At 47.2% G+C, this 20,520-nt stretch overlaps 1 protein-coding gene across 2 annotated transcripts in view; it reads left to right on the top strand.

Moving 5' to 3' along the window:
• Positions 1-20,520, top strand: part of GALNT18 (polypeptide N-acetylgalactosaminyltransferase 18) — a 369,121-nt gene that overhangs the window by 314,929 nt on the left and 33,672 nt on the right. For both annotated transcript variants that reach the window (XM_066250967.1, XM_066250966.1), the window contains exons 8-9: positions 1,725-1,862; positions 7,706-7,801. In XM_066250967.1, coding sequence (XP_066107064.1) covers positions 1,725-1,862; positions 7,706-7,801 — 234 coding nt within the window. The remainder of the gene's footprint in view (positions 1-1,724; positions 1,863-7,705; positions 7,802-20,520) is intronic.

Genomic DNA, 20,520 nt, shown 5'->3' with positions numbered 1-20,520 from the left:
GGGGGGGGTTGAAGTTAAGCAGGCTTCATTTATTGCTAGTTGCTATGTTCACCACTTCATAAATATTGGCTCAACACAGGCTTATTAATGTAGTTCAAATGAAGTGCGGGGCCAAGGGCACAGAGATAAGTCAAACGTGTTTCTGATCACAGGGAGCCAGTGTCCAGCAGAGAGGCAGAGCAGCAGTTGCTGGGAGGGGCGCTGGGCAGGAGCAGAAACTAGACAATTTATAGATGAGCTTATCAAGATGAGTCCTTGCTGAAATTCTTTCCAGGAGACTGGACCTTAAACTAACTTTAGGTTATAGCAGATTCAACTTTTTATATGACCTGCACTCTGTTGGGCAAAAATAAATGTGTTTCTTCTCTATTTACATTTTGTTTTTACTCAAGCCCCCATGGTCTGATATCAAAAACTTGTTATGATTCTGTTCAGATATCTGCAGCAGCCATCTTTGTGATTTTCTCAGACATTTCAGACTTAAACTCTATCAACTGCACTAGATTCCCAACCCCAGTTACTGGATCCCCAGAGCGATGCTTGAACCAGTGTTCACACAACCACCGCATGAACCATGTCAGTGGGATTGTGCTTCTCTGTCTTCCTTCCTCCTTCTCCACTCTGGCTGCTGTCTGATCAGATACCATGGTCCCAGCTCCATCGTGTCACCCTCTGAGATGCCACCAAGTCTCCATTCTCTATGTGGCATCAGCTCTTTCTCAGCTGATGGTGTGCCCTGTTCAGCAGTGGGTGTGCAGGCCCAGGGACTCTCAGTGCTCTCTGCTCTGCTCTGGGCCCACAAGGAATGGGGGGGCTCCTCTCTCCCGCTCACTCAGGGACAGGCATGCCTCCATTATTATTCCTTGCCTGCTATACCTCAATGGCTCAGGGACCACCTTAGTGATATACCCGGGAAATGTGGAACACAAGTACTCTCTATGCTAAGACCCCAGCTTAAAGAGGGTCTGCTTCTCTCACAGAGACTGGCCTCAGGAGGCAGGAGGGCAGGCCCTCGCAGATTCACAGGGTAAGGTTAAAAGTGTACACCCCAGACCTAGGCTTAGTGGGCTCAACTCTCAGCTCCATTTATGAATGGTAGGACTTTGGGCAAGTCACCAAGGAGGTCACTGAACCTCTCATTATCTTAACTCCTTGTCAGTAAAATAAGGGTTATATAGTGCTACTTCTATAGATTTAAATGAAACAATAAACATAAATATAAATAAATCTAAGTAGATAAATATAAATATATATGTCTGTCTCATACAAAACAAAGCCTAGCACATCTTACATGAGCCTTAGCTGCCGTGAGTATTAGGAACAGTATTAGAATCAGCATTACTCCACCTTCAACTCTTTTTCCTCCAACTCCCTCTCTGCCCACAGCTCAGAGCCTCTCAATTTCCCCCTTGAGGCAGGGAAGACCTTACTCAGACTGTATTCCTCCCACTTTTCACCTACAGCCAAACTACAGCTTTTTTTTTTTTAAGTTTAAAATTTAAGGATTTTCCAGTTTTATTTTCAGTGGCCTTTGATGACAGTCCCCATCAATGCTGACCTCATGTTTCATCGTCTATGATGGGACAGTTACTGGGATTAGGTACCTGTGGGCAAGTGTGAGTTTGGTTCCTACATAGACAGTCTCCAGAATCCTGGTTGGGGAGGTCTGGGGAGAAGCCGTGTCCTGGTGATGGCTGCATCTCTGCGTCCATGTCCCCACGTAGGACTCAGGAATTGACATTGGGGACATTACTGCAAGGAAGGCTCTGAGGAAACAGCTGCAGTGCAAGACCTTCCGGTGGTACCTGGTCAGCGTGTACCCAGAGATGAGGATGTACTCAGACATCATCGCCTACGGAGTGGTAAGGAGCCAGCCCTCGGGGTGCTACTCAGTCACAGACAGAGAGCGAGGCTAGAGAGAATCAGGGGGAAGGAGAGAGAGAACCTCTCAGCCTCCCATGTGGCTCTGTGGTAGGCCTGTGGATGAGGGGCTTGTTTCTGGAGCTGTGTGCATGGCAGACTTTGCTTTCATAGCCCAGACCTCTCCAGTCTGTTAGAAGAGGTGCTTGGTCTCTCCTGCATAGTCCTAACCAATTCCGCTCTAGCCCCAAACTTGCATATTCCGCTTGATAAAACAAAAACCTGCAGTTAGGTTTGCACAGCTATGTAACAAACCCCAGTTGTTCCCCAAGAGTTAATGCCTGAGATTCCATCAATCAGCCTGCCTGGCTCCACTCATGCACAGAGCATTTTGAAAGGGGTCCTGGAAAACATAAGCCTCTTGAGTTTGCTGTATTTTGAAGGATGTTTCAGTACTGCCTGTTGGTGGCACAGAGCAGTTCTCCCCGGTGAAGGCAGCAAAGTGGAGGGGCAAAGCACAGGGTTTGGATACAGACAGACCTAGTTCCAATCTTGACCAGGACACCTCCCAGGCAAGTGTCTTAATGTCTATGGGCCTCAGTTGTTTTGTTTTTGTTTTTTTATATAGTAAAAGGATAGGAGAAAGTCTAAGATGTAGAAATGTATTTTCTAAGTTTAAAATACTTAGAAGGTGATAAACCCTCCCATTCTTCCCATATCCCCAGGATCATAAAATTCTCATTGTATTTTAAGTGACACTTGCTTGATTTTGGGTTATCTCACCTGAGTTTTGCTGACCGAACAAACAACAAACACATAAAGTTTTTCTACTGACAGTTACACCCTCAAAACAACCTACCTCACCCTGTTACACATGAGGAAACAGAGAAGCAAAACTATGTGCCCTTATGTGCATAGGTAACCAGTGGTGACACTGGGTCTAAAATAGCTACTATCATTTCAGTTCCTCCCTTTTCAGAGTGTCCCCTCAGGCCTTTTTGATATCCAAAGATAAAACGTTACAGGTGAACTAAGGCCTCTTCCTTTGATGACCTGTGGGCAGAACTGAGTTCAAGGCCCGCCTCAGCAGGAACATAGTGGGCACAGCGTCTGCCTGTGAGGGGAAGGATGCTGGTGGAAGGTTGCTCTCCATGTGCTCTGTGGGCCTCCCAACTCTAACGTCCTTGCATTCTAACGGAAACAGTGTGGAGATTCCAGGAACTCCTCCTCCTCGCAATCTGGAGGGCCCCTGTTGCCCTGGAGACCAGCCTGTAGGAAGGGGTCATATCCTCCCATGAGAGCCCCCATGGCATGGTTGACATGTCTTCAGAGAACCGCCCAGTAGCCTCCTGCCTCTCCACTTCTCAGGCTGGTATAATTCAAATGTCAGAAGGCTCCTCAGCTGGTGCTGCTCAGCAATTACCTGAGATTCCAGGTCCTGTTGTCACCATGGAAACGTGTTGGACTGTGAAGTGCCCATTAACCCCACCTTCTACCCTGAACCATTCTGAGGACACAGTTGCTACTGATGCCTCTACACTCCCCATGCCAAGTTGTATGTGCTTCTTGGCCATTGTTGGACCACATCCAAAAAGGACAGTTAGGCTATTGTGGCTTCAGAGAAACTATTGGCCCCATACCTCTGTGAGCCAGGGCAAGCTTCCTCACCAAGTGGTCAGTTATAGCCAAATGGTATAAAGTCGGCAGGGAAAACTACAACAGTGGCACTGTGTGCATGCAGCCATTGCAATTTTGGATCTTGGCCAAAGGTGTCTTTGTCTTCCAAGCAAAAGGGTTGCCTCTTATAAACACATACAGCAGGTTGACCATGGAGCCTTCTCACCACCAAACCCAACCCCTAGGGCTGATGGACATCTCTGACCCCTGCATGTTCCTCTGCCAGCCACGTCCTAGGGCCGCACCAGCCTCGCGCACTCCTGCCTCCTCCACAGGCTGGGCTCTGACGTGAGTAGAGACGTGCCTGCTTTTCAAGGAGAGTAATGAACCCTCAGTGGGGGCAGCAGGATACAGTTGCTGGAGCCAGAGGATTTGCTGGGGCTGAAACACTCTTCCTGATGATTATTTTTATTCTGAAATGGAAAGACCAGATATCTTCTCAGATGCAGAGTTTCCTGTTTCTTTTTCCCTTCCAGCCCATGTCTAAACTAACTTGCTCGGGTTAAATGACCCCCTGAAACTGTCAATTAGGCCAGTGTCAGGTCTATATGAACCAATCCATTAATCCACTCTTAGGTCCCATTAATGACTCCTGCAGGTCGAAGGGCCTGTGGACCCTGTTGTAGAGGCACGGGTTTCCCCTGGATCATTGAGCTTCATGTCTGGGAGGCGGAGTGGCTTTGGATTAATTCCAGCTCTGGTGCTGAGAGTAGTGTTGGAGCAGCATCGGGAAACAGACATGTCTGGCTTCTGAATGTTAGCTTTGCTACTTAATCGCTGTGTAACCTCAACAATTTGCAAAACCTTAAAGGTTCTGGTCATACCATGTCACGAGGCATCTTTCAGGATTTTAGTCTCAGGATTGTCCCATTGCATGGTGGAAAAACCCTGGACTTTGGAGACAGACTCCAGCTCTGCCTTTTGTCCAACTATGACACCCATTCACTTGGGAATGCCATTCATGTGTTCATTTTATTTAGTCATTCATTCATTCAGTCCACATGTACTTACTGTCTACTATGTACCAGCGCTAGCCCCTGAGAAAGACTGAGCCCTGGTCTGGTGACTGACTAACAGGGGAGACAGGCAAGTGGAGAAGCAACAAGAATACAGTGTGCTGGCCTTGGCCGGTTAGCTCAGCGGTAGAGCGTCAGCCTGGCATACGGGGGACCCGGGTTCGATTCCTGGCCAGGGCACATAGGAGAAGCGCCCATTTGCTTCTCCACTCCCCCCCCCCCTCCTTTCTCTCTGTCTCTCTCTTCCCCTTCCGCAGCCAAGGCTCCATTGGAGCAAAGATGGCCCGGGCGCTGGGGATGGCTCCTTGGCCTCTGCCCCAGGCGCTAGAGTGGCTCTGGTTGCGGCAGAGCGACACCCCGGAGGGGCAGAGCATCGCCCCCTGGTGGGCAGAGCATCGCCCCTGGTAGGCGTGCCGGGTGGATCCCGGTCGGGCGCATGCGAAAGTCTGTCTGACTGTCTCTCCCCGTTTCCAGCTTCAGAAAAATACAAAAAAAAAAAAAAAAATACAGTGTGCTGAGTGCTGCAGGAAGAGAAACGGAGGAGCTGGTGGAGCACAGACGTGGCCGTCCGCACAGACTTGGGTTAGGAATGGCTTCCAGAGTGGCAGCACGACAGGAAGAGGAGGAGGCTGTCAGGCACAGAGAAGGCCAGAGCAGAGCATCCACGCAGCGGGGATGGCATTCCAGACAGAGAGCCGGGGCGGAGCTCCTCACTGCACTCTCTACCTTCATCCTGGAAAGAGATCGTGTCCCTGAGCCGGCTGGGTGGTTTCAAGGGTTAGGTGGGATAACGCATGGAACGCACTTCAGTGGTTCCCAGCTATGTGGTCTTGGACAAAGCAACATAACTTCTTGTCTGTTTCCTTCTCTATCAAACAAAGATAATAATAGCACTGACCTCATGACGCTGAAAGGAAACAACACCTACAGGAGCTTAGCTCAGGGCCTGGCAAATAGCAAATGTGCAAATATTAGCTACTATTATTACTGCTTTAACTTCCTGAAAGCCATTCAGGGAAACCAACCTTTATAACTGCATCAACATGCTGGGAACCGCTGAAGTGCGTTCCATGCGTTATCCCACCTAACCCTCGAAACCTCCCAGCCGGCTCAGGGACACGATCTCTTTCCAGGATGAAGGAAGTGAGTGCAGTGAGGAGCTCCGCCCCGGCTCTCTGTCTGGAATGCCATTCCCGCTGCGTGGATGCTCTGCTCTGGCCTTCGCTGTGCCTGACAGCCTCCTCCTCGTCCTGTCGTGCCGCCACTCTGGAAGCCATTCCTAACCCAAGTCTGTGCGGACGGCCACGTCTGTGCTGCACCAGCTCCTCCGTTTCTCTTCCTGCAGCACTCAGCACACTGTATTCTTGTTGCTTCTCCACTTGCCTGTCTCCCCTGTTAGTCAGTCACCAGACTAGGGCTCAGTCTTTCTCAGGGGCCAGCGCTGGTACACAGTAGATAGTAAGTACATGTGAACTGAATGAATGACTAAATAAAATGAACACATGAATGGCATTCCCAAGTGAATGGGTGTCATAGTTGGACAAGTGGCAGAGCTGGAGTCTGTCTCCAAAGTCCAGGGCTGGAGCCCAGATTTCACCCCAGTCTGTCTCTCCCACCTGTGTCAGCAGACCCCTGCTTAATGGGAGAGTAAAGACACAGCCAAGGTGGACTTTATCAAAGGTAGCACCCGCTGCCTCATGCAGAGGCTGACTTTGAGATCCCAGGGAGAACCAAGCCTGACATCAGGGATCTCTGGACCTTTCTCTTCTCAGGAGCAGTTAGCGGCTCTCACTAATGGTTACAGTGCTAGGTATTGGGGACACCCATCATTTGCAGGCTGCGGGAGAGGTCCAGAGTGTTTGCACAGCTCCTCCCACATGGGCCAGCCAAGCTGTTGGTTTATTATAGAGGATCTGCTGCATAGACGCTCATGGGTCCCTGCCTGGGGAGTTGGTACATGTTCATATTTCTTTAAAACCTTCAAACCACAAATCTGAGTTTAAGCTGCTATCACCCAGTAAAAGAAAGGAAGCTGAAGAGAAAAGAATTTGACTCTGTTCCTGCCCCTTGTGAAGACCAGGGTATGAATAGACCACACATGGACCTCTGGCTATCTGTTCCATTTCACATCCCTTAATTGGAGTCATTGTACTCCTGCCACAATCCGTCAGGGCTACCAAAGCTCAGTCACTGCCCGTCACTGGCTTTCTTCAATAGATGGCCCACCTGTGGTCCGTTGCCCTGGACTTCCCCATGATGTCCACTTCCAGCCTCCGGTTCTAAACAGAGTGCTTTGATTGCTAAGAAAAGCTATTTAAGCTAGCTCAGGTTAAGGTGGGTAAAGATACCACAGACTCTCTTATGGACACAGGAACTGAAGTGCAGCCAGACACAGGTACTCAAGCTGGGAAGCCACACAGCCACAGCAGGGGCAGGGTGATTTCTCTGTCTGCCATTCTGTCTGCTTCATGCTTCATCTCCTTGATCACTACTGGGCTACTCTGCTTGCACATGCCCAGCAGCTCCCCCACACCCAATCCAAGGGGAAACCACATCTGTGCTGTTAGTTGTAGTGTGCCTGTGGGTGAGGGAAAGAGCTAGCTCTCTCTTCTTCTCCCCTCCTGGCCCTTTCCCCTCTTATTCACCTGCCAAACCCCCCACTGTCGAGACCTATTATCAACTGGGCCTCCACTGGGGCTGGCAACCACTGCAGGAAGCAGTGAGGGCCTAGTCCCAAGCCCCCCAAACAGTTAACATGTTGCCCACATCCCCCAACCCTCAGGAGCAAACACATCTATCCAGGGACCTTTGCAGGCCGACCTGCCACCCCTGTAGAATTAGATGGGTGAAAAACCTAGCACCATCTGTATGTGTGCAGCAGTGTACCTTTTCTTTCTACCTAGACTGACTCAGCTTCCCAGACCAGCTAGCTGTTTAAAACATGAATGCTTGCCCTTCAAAGGGGCTGGTCTATAAACCTCAGCACCTTTATGCAAAGCTTGTTGGTGTTTGTTGGTTTCCATAGTATACAACAGGCCTTGGGTTGATTATGGAAATGGAGCCTGTCCAGTGCAAAGCTTGTTTCTCCTGATTTAACACATTTCTTTCTCTGTTCTCTTCTCTTTGGTGTGGCTGCCCGTCCTGGTGTTCAGCTGCAGAACTCTCTGAAGACTGATCTGTGTCTTGATCAGGGTCCAGACACAGAGAACGTTCCCATTGTGTATATCTGCCATGGAATGACGCCCCAGGTGAGTGCCCTGAGATCTCCCCATGCAGGGGGTGTGCAATGTGTGTCTGGTGTGGGGAAGAATGGTTAAACTCTGGCATGGCTACTCTGGGCTCAGGGACCTTGAGAGCTTCTCTCTAGGAAGTGTCCTCATGAGCAAAAATAGGAGAGTCATGCCTCCTTTCCCTGGAAGGAGGCCAGGGGAACATATGCTAGGATGCCCGGATTCTCTTGTGTGGAAAGCCAGGAAGCTGATACATTACTAAAGGGAATACCTGCCCCCTCTGGGAAGACCATGGGTAAGTCACAGCCCTGGTCTGGCAGCCGTGCCCTTCCTTAGCAGGAAACCCAGGATTCCCCCAAACTCCCTGACACCTAAGGGTGCCTACAGAATGCCATTTCAAGGTCTTCAAGTTCTCTACTCTGGTAAATTATAGCTGGGGCAAAAATTGATAGCCATGAGACCCTTTCTAGCACTTATGGTGCTCTCCTGATGGAGAGTAAAGAGCAGCTACTGGAATATGTTATCCTAGAAAAATTCCCCATTCATCGCCTGGGCTTCAGATATCTACAGAGGATGTCAAGGCACAGGCAAGAGACATGTTTCATTCAACAAAGTACAATGGACAGTTGTTGACTAAGAATGCCATAGACCACAGACTAAGCTGTTATGACTTGACAACATTTTTAGAGTTAACTTATATAACTTCCAGAACTGCATAGTGATTAAAACAAAGAAAAAAAATATTTTAGCATAGAAGATATATATATATATATTTGTACAATTACAAGTTACTGTTTGAGTTACTACCTTTCTAAACACACAACTGAAAGATATGCTGTGTGTCACCCCATGTACTATGCTGACACTTCCCGCAATGGTCACTGTTACCTCCCCCACCTCATCTGTTTTGTTGCTGAGCTGCTGTGACATCCCTGACTGGTCAGCTGCAGGTCAGCATATCACACTGTCCCCACATCATGCAGTGTAGCAGCTCGTTCTGCATTATTACAATGATCTGACATTTCTAATGGGTGACTATTTTTATGTAAACCTTTATTGACATATAACATAACATACATTAAATAGACAAGTTATAAATATACAGATTAATAAATTTCCAGAACAAACATACTTATGTAACCAGCATCCAGATCAAGAAAAAGGGCATCATTGCCTGATTTTGAATTTTATATTATAGAGTCAGGGTCTGCTTCTCGTGTTGGCTTCTGTTTTTCATCATTGTATTTGTAAAGTACATCTATGCTTTACATGCAGTTGTAATTTGGTCATTTTATTACTGTGTAGTCCATTTTATGAACATCCCATATTTACTATATATTCTGCCGCTGGTGGGCAGGTGGGCTAGTGCCAGTTCAGGAGTATTACTAATCCTGCTATGACAGTCTTTGTTCATGTCTTTCGATGCACAGGTACAATTGTTTCTTCTGTGTTTATACTTCAGAGTTGAATCACTGAGTTGTAGGGTGGACACATGAATTGTTTCTTCTGTGTTTATACTTCCGAGTTGAATCACTGAGTTGTAGGGTGGACACATGAATTGTTTCTTCTGTGTTTATACTTCAGAGTTGAATCACTGAGTGGTAGGGTGGACACACGCTCACTTTCAGCAGACACTGCCTGTGCTAGTCCAGCAGGGCAGCTGCACAAAATGCCCAGGCTTGGTGGCTTACACAGAGATTGGTCTTCTCACCGTTCTGGAGGCTAGGAAGTCTGAGATTAGAGTGCCAGCTGACTGGGTGTCTCGGGCAGTCACCTTCTCAGTTTGTCCTCACAGGCAAGGAGAGACAGCATGAGTGAGATCTCTGGTGTCTCTTTGTAAAAGGACACGAATCCTATCAGATCAGGGTTCTACCCTTAGGACTCCATTTAACTTTAACTTGAAGGCTTGGAAAATTCTCAGCCTATCTTTATTGCCAAAAAAAAAAAAAAAAAAAGAAGATATATGTTGTGAAAACATGTTGTGAAGAGAGCACTGAAGGTGACTGAACAACAGAGATCATGGTCGGGACTCAGGGACTTAACCACGTCAGCAGCAGAAGCCAGAAACGGAGATGGGATTGTACCAGAAGAGACTCTGCCAGGGTGAACTAAGGAGGAAGTGAGACAGGATGAAGGAGGGCTGTGGGACTTCTTAAAGTCTATAAGACGGGGCCATCGGCTATTCAGTTGTGAACAGGCACCATTCCTGAAGGAAAAGGAAGAAGGTGCTGATGGCTATTTAGAGACTGACAGGGTGGCCACCACACCACAGGCCCACGGGCAGGGCTACTTCCTCAAAGGATGGGAATGCCCCTCTGGTTTCAGTGGGCCAGGATGACCCTGCCAGGTGCCTCTGGTGGGATCAAGACAGCGAGATGCTTGGGCAGGACCACACTAGAAAGCCAAAGGAGCGGGAAGCCCTGTAGAGCAATGAGGCATCAGTAGGGTCATGCTCCCTCTGCAGGACTAGGGAAGGATGTGTTCCTCCCTCCTAGCTCCTGGTAGCTCCTCGGCTTGTGGCAGCATCACCCGGTTTCACGTAGTGTTGTTCTCCCTGTAGGCATGTCTGTGTCCAAATTCCCCTTTTTCATAAGGGTGCCAGTCATTGATCTCATCCTAACTTAACTAATGACATCTATAACAACTCTATTTCCAACCCTCTTTTCACACGTGGCGGTAGTGGGGGTTTAGAACTTCATTGTGTGAATTTTTGAGGTACACAAATCAATACACAAACAACACTCCCAGAGGAGGAAAATGTGACTGCAAATCTTACTTTCACGCCTTGACTAAAAAGTGCTGCATATGACTTCCTCTCACATTTATTTGGCCAGAGCTAGTCACGTGGCCCTGCCTAACTACAGAGAATATGGGACGTTAGGGCTTTCTGTGTGCCCAGGAAGCCTGGTCTCTGCCACATGACTTTAGATATATTTTCTAGATGCGTTCCACCTCTGATGAGTAAGAAAACAAGAGAATGGCATCTGGGGGGATGAACTAACTGACTTGCCAGAGGTCACACCATGAATTACTGGCAAAGACAAGACTAGGAACGATGCCTGTATTTTGAGTTACAGTTTCTGCTCCAGTTTTATTCATTAAACATCTGATAGCTTGTCTTTTAGGAAGTCCTCATATTTTAAAATTTCATTTCCCCTGAAGAACAAATTTGGTCTATTGATTAGATTTTTTTATAGCAATTTATCACATAGCCTAAACAGGGTCCAAAGACATTAGGGAGCCAAAGACAGCTGGGGCTAGAAAGTGGCACTGGGTTCTCGTCTACACTTAAACCCTTTGAGAAATTCTGTTTACATTTGTTTAAAAAGTTCACTCTGGTACAGCGGTGATATACTCAGTTCTCAGGGAAGGCCCTGGGTAGGAGAAAGCATAGTGTAACTAACCAAATTAACCAGGGGAAGCATGCTAATTAATTAATGAGTAAATATAACTATCTTATTTAAATTAGCAGCAACTTTCAAGCAATCCTCAAAATAACAGAGAATATTAATCCTAATTAGCGTAACAGCTTGAAAATTTCTTCTGCTGGGAAAGATACAATAGGGTCTCCCCACAGGCGCTTTCCAGGTGTCCCCAAACTATGGCCCACGGGCCACATGCGAACGGACCCCTGAGGCCATTTATAACCCCCCCCCCACTGCACTTCCGGAAGGGGCACCTCTTTCATTGGTGGTCAGTAAGAGGAGCACTGTATGTGGCAGCCCTCCAACGGTCTGAGGGACAGTGAACTGGCCCCCTGTATAAAAAGTTTGGGGACCCCTGATTTAGCCAGTCACTCATTCACTCACTCATTCATTCATTTGCTCATTCAAGAAACATGCATTAAGTATTATTTTATGCCAAGAATTTTCATGGGCAATGCCAGTTCTGCCCAGGTTGCTGACCTAGAGGAGTCCCAGTCTGGAGAGGGAGGCAGGTACTTAGATCATTATAATTCATACAATGCACGGTTTGCAACCTACGGCCCCAAACCACCTTTTTATTAGCCCATCAAAGGAGAGGCTATGGGAAAGGACACTGTCTGGGGACTCCTCTCATTCTTTCTGCCTAAATCTTCTCGACTGTAAAAGACCCAGGAAGAGAAAAGTGCTTTTCCTATGGGAAGGTGAATTCTTGGCTATAGAAGAAGGAAGATAAAAGGGATTTTAATTCCTTCTAAAGTTTTTGAAATTCTGAAGCCGCCACGTTTATGCTTCAGGAAGTGCTTTTTGACTCAAGGTATAAAGATTAGAGTTGAAAGTATTCTATTTTTATCCAGTGTTGAATTCCATTTAGATCAGGTAATGTGTGTGATGAAAATAGGAAAAATATGGAATTGTAGATGGACTTTGGTACCTTTACTTTTTGGAATTTCTTTGGAACTTTTTTATTATTTGTTAAAATTCTTACTTGGCTAATACATCTGTACCTACATACAGGAAGAGAGGAGAGAAAGAGAGAGGGAGAGAGATGAATGAACAAACTTGCTTATTTCTCTGTCTGTTACTTCTCTAGAAATGCCATTCTCACATGGGGTCATAATGATGCCATAACTCCCCCGCTTGGCAGTTACCCAGGGGCGATACACGGAACATGAGCAGCTTCCCATGGATTGTGCTTGAACTTGAATCCCTATGTCTTTCAAGTAACATCTCAGAGATAATTGAGAAGCTTTTCCTTTGTGGACCAAGAACTTAAGTCGTCAGCCACTTTTTGGGAGATTTGTCTACTTCTCTGTGACTTTTATTTATAAATAAATTAGAGTGCCAGGCTCTGAGAGGCTGTGAGGTTTTGTAAAATGTCCTTGAGTTAATTTCCTGGCTCTGATGGGATGAAACAATGCCCTCCACAAGTGCCTGTGTGTGGTCGGATCGCCCAGGTGCCCGCTGACGAATGTTAGTGCAGGGCCCTGGCTGACCTACAGTGTGAGGGGAGCCTCAACCAACCCTGAACATCTGACTGGCCCCCTCCAGCCCTGCATTATTTGACCTCTGAGCTATAGCCTCGCATCATTCCACGGGGCACTGTCCCCGTAGGATGCAGAGTGAGGGGTGCCTCTGGGAGGTGCACTTCTGGTGGGGAGCAACCCTTCACTCCTCCCTGTGACGTTTCCACTTCAGCAGTGCAGGCTGGTTGTTACAGCAGGTAGTAGTTTTTGCTCCAGAGAATCCAGGGCAGTGACAAAGTGCTCATGAGTTTGGCATCTGGCAGGGCTGGGGTCGAGTCCCAGTTCTGTCCATACCACATGTGTGACTGAGGCAAGTGACTTAATCTCCCTAATGTTCAGTTATGAGCAGCCATATACACGTCACTGAATTATTGTGAGGGCTCTGGTGGTCTATATGTGACAACATTTAGCCCAGTGCTTAGAACATGATGGTAGGTGTTACTATTTCACACCTAAGGGCAGCCTCTTCAAGGGTCAGAGCGTCTCCGAGGCTGAGGCGAGGCGAGTCGGGCTGCCCACCTGCAGTCATGGCCCTGCAACCCAGGATCCCCAGGGCTGAAGTGGCTCCCTTCATCCTTCCAGCCCGTTGAGGCTGCCATGGAGACCAGGAGCCTACTGTATTCTGCCTGCGTCCCAGGGCTCGGGAACTCACTCCTCTCTGTCTGCTTATCTATAACTGATGAGTGAACGAGTTGTTTTATAACTGAAGCCTTCAGTCTCGCTCCTTCCCTACAGCCCACCTGAAAGAATGAAGGGAAAGAGAACTAGCCTGAGCTGGGTCCCCCTGGGGGCGGCTTGCGTGCAAATCCCCACTCTGCACTTATTAGCTGTGTCACCTGGGACAGGAGACTTCATTTCTCTTTACCTTAAATATCTGTCATTTAAAACAAAATGTACTTCATAGTAAATGTTACTTAGTGATTATATTCTTTTTGTTTACTAACATAATTATGTTTTATAATATGCGTGTGTATCTGTGTGTATAATTATTGTGTCAGTCAGTCTCCCTAGATACTTTCCGTAAGTCAATTCATTTCATCCTAAAAACATGTTGCCAGCTGGTTCCCACTTCAGAGATGTTGGCTCAAAGACATAAAGGTGTGCCTAAGTCCCCACCCCTACTAGCTGGTGGATGCAGACCCACAGCGTCTCGAACATGATGGTAGGTGTGACTGTGTCGCACCTGGGAGCACCCTCTCCTGGGGTGAGGGAGCTCGGGGCTGGAAGGGCAGGCTGGCCACCAGTGCTTTCTCTCCCAGCACTGCCCCCTTTAGATTCTGGCTGCTTCCGCAGGGCGTGGCCCAGGTGACTATCACAGGGCTCCCTCTCCATTACAGATACCCACCGAACCTGCCTGTGGGCATCAGCCTGGAGCTGGTCCAGCTCTGGATTAGGTGAGCACCCAGCCGATTTCTCAGCCTGCTTTGGGAAAGGACCCCGTTCCCACATTCCTTTTGGTAGCTGCACACAGGTCAGCTCAGCATAGGGTGCAGGTGCCCAGGGAGGGAGCGGACAGGTATGCTGGGCACGCAGACATTGGTGCCACAGTGCTTTCTTTCTTACTGAGCAGTGGTGAGCTCTGGGCTGCTCCACCAGCTTCAGTACTAAAAAAGGAACGGCTTGATTTGTTATTCATTCCACATGATATGTTCTTCCCTCCACATCCAAACTCCACAATTAGAGTGCTAACCAGCGAGTTTTGCATGACTTTTATTGAGCTCCCACAGGCTGGGAAGAAGCAATCATTAGCAGAACCACACTGGGCCAGCAACACTGAAGAAGATGTTTCCGAATCACTACCCAGAGGGAGGCTGAGCCTCTCACCCTGCACCTGCCATTCCTTTGAGAACTTTGCTTCTCAGGCCTCTCTGGGCATAGGAACAGGTCACCGAGCCAGCATCAGAGGAGATGAGTGTAGATCTTGACTCGGCTCTATTCTCTCTGACAAGTCACTTCACCTCTCTGGGCCTCAGCTTCTTGGTCAGGAAAATGGCATGGTGCTGAACTGGGCTCAGTGACGTTATCTTCTCATTTTACTTACTTACTAACTTACTTATAAATGGGATGACATTGGTTCATAAGAATAGATAGGTTTCAGGTAAACACCACATAATGCAATCATTATGTGCCCATCATCCAAAGTCAAATAATTTTCTATCACTGTGTATTTGTCCTTCTTTACTCTCTTTCCTTCACCCCTTTCCTCACATCCTCCTCCCCGTGGTAACCACTTCACTTTTATCTGTGTTCATGAGTCTCAGTTTTATATCCCACCTATGTGTGAAATTATATAGTTCTTGGCTTTTTCCAATTTATTTATTTCACTCAGTATAATGTTCTCAAGGTCCATTTGTGTTATTGTAAATGTCACTATGTCATCATTTCTTATGGCTGAGTAGTATATTGTATATATAGACCACAGCTTCTTTATCCAATCCTCTATCGAGGGACACTTTGGTTGTTTCCATGTCTTGGCCACTGCGAATTATGCTGCAATGAACATGGGGGTGCATGTGTCTTTATGTACCAATGTTTTTGAGTTTTTTGGGTAGATACCCAGTAGAGGGGTTGCTGGGTCAAATGGTAAATTTATTTTTAATTTTTTGAGGAGCTACCATACTGTCACCCATAATAACTGTACCCACTTACATTCCCATCAGCAGTGAATGAGGGCTCCTTTTTCTCCACAGCATCTCCCAACATTTATTATTACCTGTCTTGTTGCTTAGCAGCCAATCTAACAGGTGTGAGGTGGTATCTTATTATAATTTTGATTTGCATTTCTCTAATAGCTAGCAAAGATGAACATCCTTTCATATATTTATTGTTTGTATATCTTCATGAGAGAGGTGTGTGTTCAGATCCTCTCCCCATTATATAATTGGATTATTTGCTTGATTGTTGTTGAGCTTTGTGAGTTCTTTACATATTTTGGATATAAACCGCTTGTCAGATCTATTGTTTGTGAATATAAACTCCCATTTAGTTGGCTGCCTGTTTATTTTGTTGTCAGTTTCTTTTGCTGTGCAGAAGCTTTTTAGTTTAATATAGTCCCATTCATTTATTTTTGCCTTTACCTCACTTGCCTTTAGAGTCAAATTGCTTCTCGTTCTAACGAGGGCAGTCTCTCAACATTTTTTGAGAGCTTGCAAGTCTGCTTAAAAATAATAGTACTAACAACAGCTTATGTTTATTTCTTTCTTTCTTTTTTACTGTTCCTAAGCATCTTTCTAAATGCTTTGCCTGCATAATCTCAGTTAATACTCCCAGCAGCCCTGGGAAGTGGGTATTGCTCTTACCCTACTTGTTTGGGGAGAACACTGTGCCTCAGGGCAGTTATGTAACTTTCTCAGAGCCACAAAATTACAAAATGTGACAACCCGTTGCCTAACTGCAGAGCCCATGCTCAAAGCCATGACTCAGGACGGCGTCCCTGGTTTCATTAAATATGTGATCTCTCTGGACAGAGACAGGACATTAAGCCTCCACAGTGGGTATAACGAAGGCTTGGCCCCTAGGACGTTTCAGAGCACACTTGCTGGGAGAGTATAGGCTGAAATGAGAGATCGAGGGAGGGAGTAGTTTATTAATCCAACTACCAGGCACGCTCTTCTTCTTAGGATCTAAAGAAAAACTAAATCTAATTTGCAGTTTCCTCCCTCCCTGTAAGATCTTATGGCAGATTCCTGAGACAGGGATGAAGAATTGAAAATATTGCCCCGTGACACTGCCCTCCCCATCCACCCTGGGCTGGGACACAGAACACAGGCGGGTCAGCTCTCTTGACTCACGAGGGTGGTCTGCACATGCCTTGTCTTTGGGATTTATACTCCCCACCCCCCTCCACGAGGAACTGGAGCAACCGTCTCCCCATCGGAAGACGTCCAGTCTCAGCATTCCAGGGCCCCCACATCCCTCCCCTCTCATCCTTTGGGTCTCAGCCTCAAGCCACTTCCTTAGGCAGTCTTTCCTGACCACGCCATCTGAGGTTCTCTCACTTGTTTCTCTCAAATCTCTGCACCTGATTCCTGCACCTGTCTGTATCACAGCTCTTGTCTTGTCTGTGTGAATGGAATTATTCTCAGAGTTGCCGATTATACGTGGATTTGTTTATTTGTTATTGGTATCTCTTCACCACTAGATCCTCAGTTCCTTGAGAGTGAGCACTTTGCTGTGTTCTCCATGGTATCATCCTTTGTGCCCAGCATGTTGCCCAGCTAGGGTAGGCACTCATGCCCCTCTGGTCAATAAATAGATCTGTCCATAAAGCTGGTGAGTTTCTAAGTAAAGGAAAGTAGTCTTCCTAGCAAAGACATCCTAGCCGTCTGCTCAAACACACTGGCTTTGCCACTTACCAGCCTTAGCCCGAAGCCTGGTTCCCCTTCTGTAAAGGAGAGTTAAAACCATTCATCTGATAGAGGTTTATGAGGATTAAATGGAGAAATATATTTACTGGCACACAGTAAGTCCTTGAACAGTATATTGCAGTGGCTTTTATTTGTATTAGTAGTATCAGTTATTCTTAGTCAAGATAATATCTGGTGGAGTCTGTAGCTCTTCCTTTAGACCCAGTGCCTTTTCTCATGGTGACCCAGGGATGGGAGCTTGAGAGTTGTGCCCTCCCTCATTGGATGGAGGCCAGACACTATTAATTTTTCTTGATGAGGGCCAGCTGCTATGAGCTGTTGGGCAGAAATGAAGGAAGCCTCTCCTGCCACCAAGGCTTGCTGGCACATAGAAGTTGTCCTGCCTTTTCAGTTGACTCAATCCCCCAGTAAGAGAAGTTCCCCAGCCCCCAAAGGTCTCCTGTTGGCAGGGCCACACTGACTGATACTGCTCCCCACACCTACCTTGGAGTTTTTGTGACTCATTCTACACTCAAGATGGTCTTGAAGAACTGTCCCCAGGAAAGCCCAGGATAAGAGCAGTGAGCCAGTGACACATATAGGTTATAAGCACTCTGCCTCAGGAGAGAGTCCACGCTTGAATAGCATAGGTACAGTGCCCCCACCCCTCGACGAAGGCACTTCCTGTTCTATCTACTTAGAGCAAGAAGTGGGGAGGTTTGCCCATGGTCCACATGAGTGCCCTGCTGCCATTTTCACAAAGTACAGACCCAAAGAAATAGGGAAACTTTATTCCCTGCTCCTTGCTGCTGCTCCTAGTAGGGCATCAGTGGCATCTGGGGTGGGGCAGTTCTGTCCCACTCAAAGCAGGGTGTTCAGCATCCCTGGATCCTGACAGCAGCAGTGTTAATGTGGGACCCAGACATCGCTATGCATTTCCAAAGGTGCCCTGGAGGATGCAATACCACCACTAGCTGCGAATGTAACGAAGAAGGAGCATAAAAAACAGGCTCTGGGATTTGGGGATGGCTGGTGGCGTTGAGTGGGGACGTCTGAATGGTGTTTATATCAGGGCAACTTAAGGATGTGCTTGTTTATTTCAAGAAAGTTTCTAAGTAGATGTGTTCAGAATATGTCATGGGCATAAATGGATTCTTAGATTTGATTTTCCCAACTAACTTCATTGTCACCACACTGCCTTAGTCCCAGCTGCTAAAATCTGTTTCTTGCTGCACGTTAGTCCTGCCAGCAGAGAGCTTTAGTGGAGTCCTTGAGGTTAGCACTGCGTTAACCTGGAAATTTTAGCAAGAGCTGGGGGCCCTCTAAACCAATCACCAGAATGGTTTTATTTTTTCTCTTGCTTAGAAATACACTATTAAATGCAGGAACACGTGTGGGAGGGAAGGTTGGCTCAGGTGAAGGACACACTTAAAAAGAAAATTTTATAACACTTTTTCTGCAGGAAAAAAAAACTTGCTGGTCTTAATTCTCGTAGAATTTGGCTACAGAACACATTTATGTCTCTGCAGTATCTTTAGCTCCTAAGAATATTCTGGGCTGTTCAGAAGTCACATGTATTGGATGAAGGAATGAATAAATTGATGGAAAATTTTAGCCTCTTAAGGGATGATCACAAAATGGAAGGAGCCATGGTTCACTTCCTGAGTCACTCTGGGAAGTTCTAGGGTAGCAAGGTTCACCCTGGCACCTACCCCTGAGATGAGGACAGTGGGTGCCAGAGGAGCGTTTCATCCCCCAGGATACCTGCGGTGCTTGTGGGATGTCTGGGAGGACATGGTAGCAAGAGCACCTGCATACAGGGAAGTGCGGGAGGAGGTGGAGCCAGCGAGGGCAGACCGCTCTGCCCCAGAGCTCAGTATGAAGGGACAGAGAAAGGGCCTGGCCATCGAAAGGGCTGTGGAGCTGAGAGAAGGTGTGTATTCTAATTTGCTTTTTAAGGAAAGCAGTCCTGGCTGAGTAGCTCAGTTGGTTAGAGCATTTTCCTGATTCACCAAGGTTACAGGTTCAGTCCCTGGTCAGGACAGGTACAAGAGTCAACCAAAGAATGCATAAATAAGAGGAACAACAAATTAGTTGTCTCTCCCTTATCCTCACTCTAAAAATCAATGAATAAAAATTTTTTTAAAGAAAGCAATAGGGAGTATGAGGAGCCTATTTTGAAACTGAAAGAACTCAGTGGAGAAAGAGGTTGAATATGTGGAGGGAGAATGAAGCGCATTCTGGTGGGAGGGGGCAGGGCAAGGACAGGACAGGACGAGTTCCCAGGCCAATGGGGACCTTCTGCCTCCGAGGCCTGAGGGCAGGATGGAGGGAGGTTCAAGAGGAACAGGTTTCCAGGTTATCTGAGGGCAGTGCCTGAGGGATCTGGTTATGTCTGAGCAGAGAAGCTGAGAGACTCTGCTAGGGGAACTGGCTCAGTGGCTGAGTCGGCTGAAGGAAGGTGGTGTGGAGGGGCCCAGTTCAAGCTGAAGACCAGGACTTGGTGGTGCGTCTCACTTGCCCTGTTCTGTGATATTCTTCATTTCTACCCAACATCCGGGGACCTGGTGTAGAGAAGGCAAGCAAGGCTGCAGGGGCGAGATGTCCAGGGTGTCGAAAGTAGAAAGGATAAGGAATTACAGACTTACAGGTGCTGGCAAGGGGGTGGTTGAAGGAGTTTGGATGCAGCCTTTCTAGGGGCCTGGAGATGCAGGGAGGAGATGGATGTGTGGGAGGAGAGGAACAAAGGCTTGTCTCCTTTAGGTCGATGAGCAGACTTTCAGGATATCAGGGAGTGAGCTGTCAAGATGAATAGGTAGTTGAATGAAAGTAGGAAAGGGAGGGTGAGATTTCAGGGGTAGAGCGTCTGGGGCACTAAGAGCCGGGGTCTGCATGTGGGTGGCTAAGGTGCCATCCAAGTGGCCCTCCCTGGCATGGAGGCTGCAGCGCAGGTTGGGGCATTCATTGTCCGAGACCCTGAAGTGGAGGCAACTGTGAGCCTGATGCCAAAGGCCTTGCTGGCCATGGCAGATTGCCCTGGATGCACTTGGGTGAGAAGACCAAAGTGGGCGGAGCATGGTAGTGTCTGACATCAGAGGGAGAGATATTTTCTTTCTTTCTTTCTTTTTAATATAATTTTATTTAGACAGTTAATTTTAATGGAGGCGACATTGATCAACTAGACATACATAGATTTAGGGAAAAAAATCTGCAGATCATTTTGGCATTTGATTATGTTGTTTACCCATAACCCAAAGTCAAATTGCCCTCCATCACCTTTTATTTGGTCTTCTTTATGCCCCTCCCCTCCCTCACCCTCTTCCTTTTCTCCCTTCCCCTCCCCCTGGAACCACTGTACTCTTATCTATGTCCATAAGTCTCAATTTTGTGTCCCACCTATGTATGGAATCATACAGTTCTTAGTTTTTTCTGATTTACTTATT

The sequence above is a fragment of the Saccopteryx bilineata genome, chromosome 1 (assembly GCF_036850765.1).
Source record: "Saccopteryx bilineata isolate mSacBil1 chromosome 1, mSacBil1_pri_phased_curated, whole genome shotgun sequence".
NCBI lineage: Eukaryota > Metazoa > Chordata > Mammalia > Chiroptera > Emballonuridae > Saccopteryx > Saccopteryx bilineata.
This window is presented reverse-complemented; position numbering and strand designations above follow the sequence as displayed.